The sequence below is a fragment of the Octopus bimaculoides genome, chromosome 11, assembly GCF_001194135.2.
Source record: "Octopus bimaculoides isolate UCB-OBI-ISO-001 chromosome 11, ASM119413v2, whole genome shotgun sequence".
NCBI lineage: Eukaryota > Metazoa > Mollusca > Cephalopoda > Octopoda > Octopodidae > Octopus > Octopus bimaculoides.
The window spans coordinates 8318031-8325353 of NC_068991.1; the positions used below are offsets into that span (position 1 = coordinate 8318031).

General features: G+C 35.5%; 2 protein-coding genes across 7 annotated transcripts in view; both read right to left on the bottom strand.

Moving 5' to 3' along the window:
* LOC106880884 (NAD-dependent protein deacetylase sirtuin-3) overlaps positions 1-4150 on the bottom strand; it is a 9109-nt gene extending 4959 nt beyond the window's left edge. The window contains exons 1-3 of one of the 3 annotated variants that reach the window (XM_014931037.2): positions 3812-4150; positions 1305-1464; positions 33-185 (exon numbers count right to left, since the gene is read on the bottom strand). In XM_014931037.2, coding sequence (XP_014786523.1) covers positions 33-185; positions 1305-1464; positions 3812-3866 — 368 coding nt within the window. In that variant the 5' untranslated portion in view covers positions 3867-4150. Of the gene's footprint in view, positions 1-32; positions 186-1304; positions 1465-2341; positions 2554-3580; positions 3696-3811 lie in introns of those variants that run through there. The other 2 variants (XM_052971477.1, XM_052971476.1) reach the window with 2 other exon arrangements.
* Positions 4151-5608: 1458 nt separating this feature from the next.
* LOC106880893 (battenin) overlaps positions 5609-7323 on the bottom strand; it is a 20654-nt gene continuing 18939 nt past the window's right edge. For all 4 annotated transcript variants that reach the window (XM_014931052.2, XM_014931053.2, XM_014931050.2 and 1 more), the window contains exons 15-16: positions 6583-6723; positions 5609-6277 (exon numbers count right to left, since the gene is read on the bottom strand). In XM_014931052.2, coding sequence (XP_014786538.1) covers positions 6149-6277; positions 6583-6723 — 270 coding nt within the window. In that variant the 3' untranslated portion in view covers positions 5609-6148. The remainder of the gene's footprint in view (positions 6278-6582; positions 6724-7323) is intronic.

Genomic DNA, 7323 nt, shown 5'->3' on the forward strand with positions numbered 1-7323 from the left:
AGATAAAGACAATAAGGAAACTTTTAGAATACCTGAAATCCATGATACCACTGTTGGTACTGAGACCAGCTCCAACTAAAACAACAATCTTTGATATATCATTACTCTGAAGGAGCTTTGTTGCCCTTGTCAAAGAATCTAATTTGTGATCAGAATTATCAGTTTTAGACGTGGACAATTTTCGGCTGTAAGTAGAAACAATACATTTTTTTTTTTTACCAAAGGAGTTACAAAATATATACATAAAATAACAGTTAATTTATAATTACATAGGATTATAAGAGAATATGCAGGAATAAATTAAACAAGGACCCATTAAGCCAAGTGCACCCATGCTGGTGGTATGTAAAGAACATCTTTTGAGTGTTCATGGGGGCAAAGCAGTGGAGTTACTCTTGAGCGCTGGGCCTCACCGAGGCATTGATCGAGACCTTTAGCATTATGTCATGCTTGAGAAGAAGGTTCATCAAGCCAAGCAAAATAGCAGTCGTGGCAGATACTGGAGTCATGCAAATTGGCACCCTTGCCAGTGGCACGTAAACACACCCTGGTGTCACACAAATGGCACCCGTGCTGGTGGCACATAAAAGCACCCATTACACTCTCAGTGTGGTTGGCGTTAGGAAGGGCATCCAGCCCTAGAAAACTATGCCAAATCAGACTGAAGTCTGGTGCAGCCTTCCAGCGTGCCAGCCCAGTCAACCCATCCAACCCATGCCAGCATGGACAACGGACGTTAAAGGATGATGATGATCATAAATTTAAAATTTATATTAATACAAAAACACTTTTTATAGAAATATCTTTTAGATTTGTATTTTTATTTTCAAACAAAGCCTTGTGAGAAGAATTGGTAAACGGAAACTGAAAGAAGCCCGTTGCATGCGTGTGTATGCATGCATGTTTGTCTCCCTTGATTGTGATTTCATTTAATTGTAAATGAATGTCATTCATTTCCAATATTCTGTGAAAACATATCTAGCCATTGGGAAATATTACCTTCCTTCATCATCATCATCATCATCCCTTAGACCAAGTGACTAACCTTATAAGTTGGTTTCCATAGCGTATAATGATTGAGATTACAACATTCCCCCTGGATGGGACACCAGTCCATTGCAGGGTTACCCTTTCCCAGCTGAGTAGAGACTGGAGCAACAAGAAATGAAGTGTTTTGCTCAAGAACACAGGGCACCACCTGGCCTAGGAATAGAAACCATGATCTTGCAATCATAAGTGGGCACATGCCCCCACACACATCTATCAGGTCACAGCAATTGATAAAAAGAAAAGTAAAAACTTACTTTGGATTTCTGAGATGTGTTGTGGCTAGCTTCAAATTTTCATCCTGTACACTTAAATTCTTCAGACCATCCAACAAATTAGATTCAATTTCAGAGTTAACATTATTTTGATTGACAGTTTGGATCCCACTCGATGTTAGTATACTGGGTTCCATTTGTGCTGCACAAGAAAGAAAAAATTGGATTAACATTCTTTCATTTATTGTTTTACATCACTTCTCTACATAGCCACAGATGCGGCCATGTGATTAAGAAGCTTGCTTCCCAACCATATCGTCTTGCGTTCAGTCCTGCCGCATGGCACCTAGGGAAAGTATCTACAACTACAGCCCTGGGCAGACAAAAGCTTTGTGAAGTAGATGTGCTAGATGCAAATTGAAAGAAGCCCATCGTGTAGTTGTGTAGAAATTCTCTAAGCTTGGATTATATTTTAGCCAGCAGAGAGTCAATTGGCATTCAATCGTTTTGAGTCTCAAGCTTGACAGCACGTGTTGTCAACTGTAAACACATGAAATATTATCACTAATACGGCTTTTTCGACGGTGATTTAATTTTCTTCTTGGGAATTTACATACACAAATGAAGCAGGTAAGAACCTAGCTGCATACACATACATGCATATGTAAGTTGCACATTATAAATATGCAAAGCTTTTCTCAAGTTTAAAATGTGGCATTGCTTTTGTTATCTACATTCCACACACATACATACAGAAAAGAAATATGTATACGTATATATTTGCGCCGAAAAGTCAATTTGTTTTGAAATCGCCGATATTTAGGTAATCGTACCGAAAGATCGCCGAAATCCGAAATAGCCGAAACCTTTTATAAAGAGTTCCTGCAAATCCTAGAAATGTCCAGCTGTGTCCATTCGTCTTTTGTTGCATCTTTTGAACTTGAAAGTATGTATACCACTCCAAATGAAGCCCATTCTTTCCATTAGCCAATAATAACAAACACGGAAGGGTAAATTGACCAACAACAAACAACACCTGCATCAGAATATATGTAACCTTGTCCTATTTCATGACTTACCTGTATGGAATCGATTCAGTAACTTTCTGTGTGATAGTACATATGTGTCTATGTTCTTTTTACTTGATGCCAGCGTATATCTTAAATGATTAAAGCTTTTCCTAAATAAATCGATAGTCACCATTGTTGTTATTAAAAATCTTCTAAAATCTTTGCCTGTGTTGTGTATTTGTGTATTACGTAAGAAGATGGTGAATAGCAAAAAGATCTTTAGTTAGATGATCGCCACATGTTGATGTGGTTAGTTTCGTATATATATATATATATATATATATATATATATATATATATATATATATATATATATATATATATATATCCAAGCAAAACATGGAAACATAATTTCTCTTTCAACTAATTCTGAGGTTCGTTTGTCAGTTAACTAATATTCATAAAGAGAATTTCGAAATTTGACAATTCGGTATCTAGAGACGAAGACAATATACTTAGCAGTAACAATGTCAGATGTGTTGCGACGAGGAGAATGGACGCAGATATCCACAGAAAACTTCCAAACATTCAAAAACAGGTGTTTTGCAATAATCTAAAACCGTGGTTCCCAAACTTTTTAGAGACGCGACCCACTATTTATGGCACCAGTTTATGGCGACCCACTTAACTCTACTGGGTAAAAACATTAATGAAAGAAACAAATTTATTTCAGATTACATTTTTATTGAGACCTGTGAGAGGGCCTCGTTTATATTAAATGTGAAACAAAATGTTTTATAACTGTTTCGATGTCTCCATACCCTATGGGTAGGTATTAACTCTAATACAAAACCTCGAAGCAGTAACTGTTATCGGCCCGATCAGTGTTGTACTGCGCCGAGTTAAAGTTCTCTATAAATAGGTAAAAACAGACTTTTCCTTTTTACGATTACGTTACGAATAAATAACTTGAGAAAATGACCACCTCTGATTTGTTAAGTTCGTGAAAAAAAGCCTACTGCTTGATAAAACAACCAGTCTGGTATTGAAAACATGAGTCTTGAACTGTCTCGATAGACAGCAGTTAATCAAAGGTAATGCGTAATCTTATAACTTTTTGCGACCCACTAAGATTCCGTTCGCGACTCATAGTTTGGGAACCACTGATTCTAAAATATTAGATATCCAGCAACTGTGGACAAAGAACATTGGTGTAAAAGCCAAGTAGGAACTCATCGCCAGCAAATATGAATAGGCCATGCACAAGCTAAAAAGACCAAAGGGATAGATCCATTTGGTAATGCGAACCTTGGATTACAACAGGAGTGAAAGGGAAAAACAGAACGTCCGTGGATCCTTTGGTGGTGATCGGTAGAATAGGAACTCAAGATCAAACGAGGAGCCAAGATGTGCTAGAAAAAGTCGATAGAAAACTTATTCCGCTAAAAAGAAAGAAAAAAACAAACAAACAAACCATGCCGAAACCGGGAGACAGAAATATATATTTTTTGAAACGTTAAATAATAACATATATTTTACCTTCTGCAACGCAAGTATTCGAATCCATTTCGTGTGGGATCTCTTTTTTCTCCATAATATAAAAATTTAAATGTACAAAACGTGTGTATAAAAATAGACAGTTTCGTATAATAAAATCTCTACTGTACGAGTAATGATCATACTATCAGGAGGTGAAAGTTGACACTTGTTCAGAGAGAAACAAACAGATTTGTTAACTACGAACAACGATGGGAGATAACTGGTATTACATTGCTGACCAATAGTAAAGTATTGACAGCAGTGAATATTGGTAATTTCAGCTTACAAAAGTATATTCTCAATAAAGTATATATCTGTATATGTATATTTATATTGACTATATAATTTCAGAGAAATGTGTATTGTGAAATAAAGAACGAAATCGACAGAATTGTGTTTTATCCATTCCTCATGCTTAATACTTCCGGTTATTGTCACACATGGTTAACTCCCTTCCTTAGCAACAGTTGCTAGCTAATAATCCAGGGGCTCGTTCCTTACCAGTAGTTCTACGGATAGTTTTCTTTAAAAAAAAAAAAAATCATTCGAGGAAAAGCTTTGACTGTCAGTTTTCTCTGTCATTTGGCAGACCTAAAAATATTTATTAAGGATAGCGTCAATTGAGCTTATTATACAAATAGTTTGTTCTATTAGTCGTTATAATGGAAGGTAGCCATGTATCTTCTCTCTAGCAAAATTATACATTAGCCTCTCAACACAAGGCATAAAAACTACCGCTCTGCCTCTCAAATACATTTGCCCCCTCTCAGGCGATCTCACTTGTGTCAATACCATGGAAAAACACCCAGTACACAGTAAAGTGGTTGGCGTTAGGAAGAAAATCCAGCTGTAGAAGACCTGCCAAAAATGACACTGGAACTTGGTACAGACCTGTGGCTCTGCAGTTCTTGTCAAACTGTCCAAACCCATGCCAGCTTGGAAAACATATTAAATGATGATCTCTTTTAACTTGACAAAGGAATTTCAACCATGTTTCGTGGTCTGCTACCACAACAGCTCCTTTATAGGATCCAGTTAGCTCAAGGCATCAACAGGAGGAACCACGTCCAGTTTTGGCCCCTTCTCCTCTACCGTTTTGACGTGGCCCCCCCCCTTTCGGCGGTGTCTTCAGCTCTGGTGTTGGGTGCATGTCTTCTTTCTTCTATTCCCTGGCCTCTTTGATGCAGCATCAACAAGTGTCAGCGTCCGACTGACTGTCTTGTCAAATTCCCCTTTTTATACCTGCTGCTAGGCTCCAGCAGGTTGAAAATTTGATTCTTAATCAATCAGGGTTGTAAAAGTTTGTGGCAGTGGGCTTGAAAAGGTCTTCATTGTAGATGTAGTCTTTCATGTGTTTAGAGAGGTAAATACAGGTATAGTTTGGATGGATAGATAAATAATGGAAAAGAAACAAAACTGTTTCAGCTGCTTAGTTTAATGTGTTTGTATTTTGGATCGAATAACACCATTTTGGCCACTTGTATTCATCATACTCTTTTGGTTATCGCCCAATTTTTTTCCCCACTCATTACAAAGATCTTAAAATTTTTTTAAGTCATTGGTAATATTTTCTTCCAATTAAAAGTCTGTTGTCTTTTCATTTTATCACCGTTTAGAGTCCACACTGTTGGCATTAAGAAGGGCACCAAGCTGTAAAAACCGTGGCACAGCAGACATTGGAACTCAATGCAGTCCTCAACCACGTCAGTTACTGTCAAACCACCCAACACATGCCAGCATGGAACATGGATGTTAAATGATAATAATGATGATGATGATTGAACAGAAACACGTCCCAAATCTAAAAAATACATTTATTTAAATAACTAAACAAGTTGCTTTATTAAGAAACATGACTTTTATAAAAAATATTTTTTTAAAATGATATTTATTTATAACAAGATTATATAAAAAAACATATTTAAAAAATGCATGGGTGTATATTATTTAAATTATGTAAGATAACTAGGAAAATAAAGTGATATAAATATGGTTCTTAAAATATATATAAAAAGATGAAATGAGAGTATCAGCCAAGTGAATGAAAAATTAAATTATAGTTTCAAATCATGATATTGGTCTGCATATCATCTTATTATAAAACTTCACTGTCCATCTTATCTCAGTAAACCCAGAAGAAATCACAAAAACGAGAACTATTGTCACTTCTCGGCCCCATGCTTATTAATGTTAACAATGGTGTCATGATTAAATTATTCTGGATGTCTGACTTAAAAAAAAAAAATCACTCCTTGTTAGATTTGGCCCGCTTAAGAAGTGATAAAATCAAATATTAAAATTTGTCTTTATGATATTATGTTGATCATTTACTGCTGATTACATCTTGATAGGTCTTCGACAAATGCTGTTGTGAGCCGGAATTGAAATAAGCCCGGCAATGGCTATGCCCATTGAATCAGCAACACAGGTCACTCCAATACTGAACTCTAAGTATTCGGGGCTAATCTACAATGGAATATAGAGAAAATGGTTGGTTATCATTATATAATTTTGCAAAACGAGTTGAAGAACATATATATCCTTCAATAAAAAACATATAATATATAGAAAAGAGCATGATTTATTAAAATCATTTTAAAACATTCTCAGCAGATAAAACCTCAATTTGGAATATATACTGTACAGAGATTTCTTTTTTTCTATTTTTCTCAGAGTTTAAAATTTGTTGATTTGCTGATGCTGTTATTGCTGCTAACAGCAGGGAACATGTTGGGAATTAGAGATTAAAAAAATACTTTTAAATTACTTACCTCCTGTGACATTCGGTAATATGTATTAACATAAGCTAAACCACCTTGTACTCCTTCAATAAATATAACTGCAATGATGATCCAAAAGCTTTTTATATAATGAAAGAGGACTTGTGTCTGAAGAATAGCTAAAATGCCCATCTGGAAAGGAAAAAAAAAATAAATAAAAATAAAAGCAAATCAAGGAAGAACATATTTCACCTTTATGATCTACTACTGTAATACAATCCAAGGGGGTGCTGAAAAGTTCCTGGTTTGGGTAAAAGAAAATACAGGAAAATCAGTTACTTATAATTTTATCAAACATATTTCCCTCTCAGATTCACACACTTATTGTAGAGATCTTTCAGTTTTTCTAAGCCCTGTAAAAGAACTCAGAAGGCTGGGCCTCTGCCCAAGCCTTTTGTGATACCCTTAAAGCCAGGAAATTTTCAGCAACCCCTCATATTTATATATTTTCTTGATAGGCCGTTCTATATATTTTGTATTTTTATGTGCATATATATTTTTCACCTTCTATGCTTTTATATATGTATTCCTTTTATATGTTGAAGGCCATGGTAATGTTTATATCTCATCAAATCTATGGAAGCGTGGTGTATGACTCGAATTAGATGTTTGTTCTCTAATCAATGACCTTTTCTTGTCTCTATCTCAATTTCATTTGAGCACTTCTTTTTTTGCAGTCCTACAAACCCTTTTGTCTCCATAAAAAGAGGCAAAAAATTATTTCTTGTCATA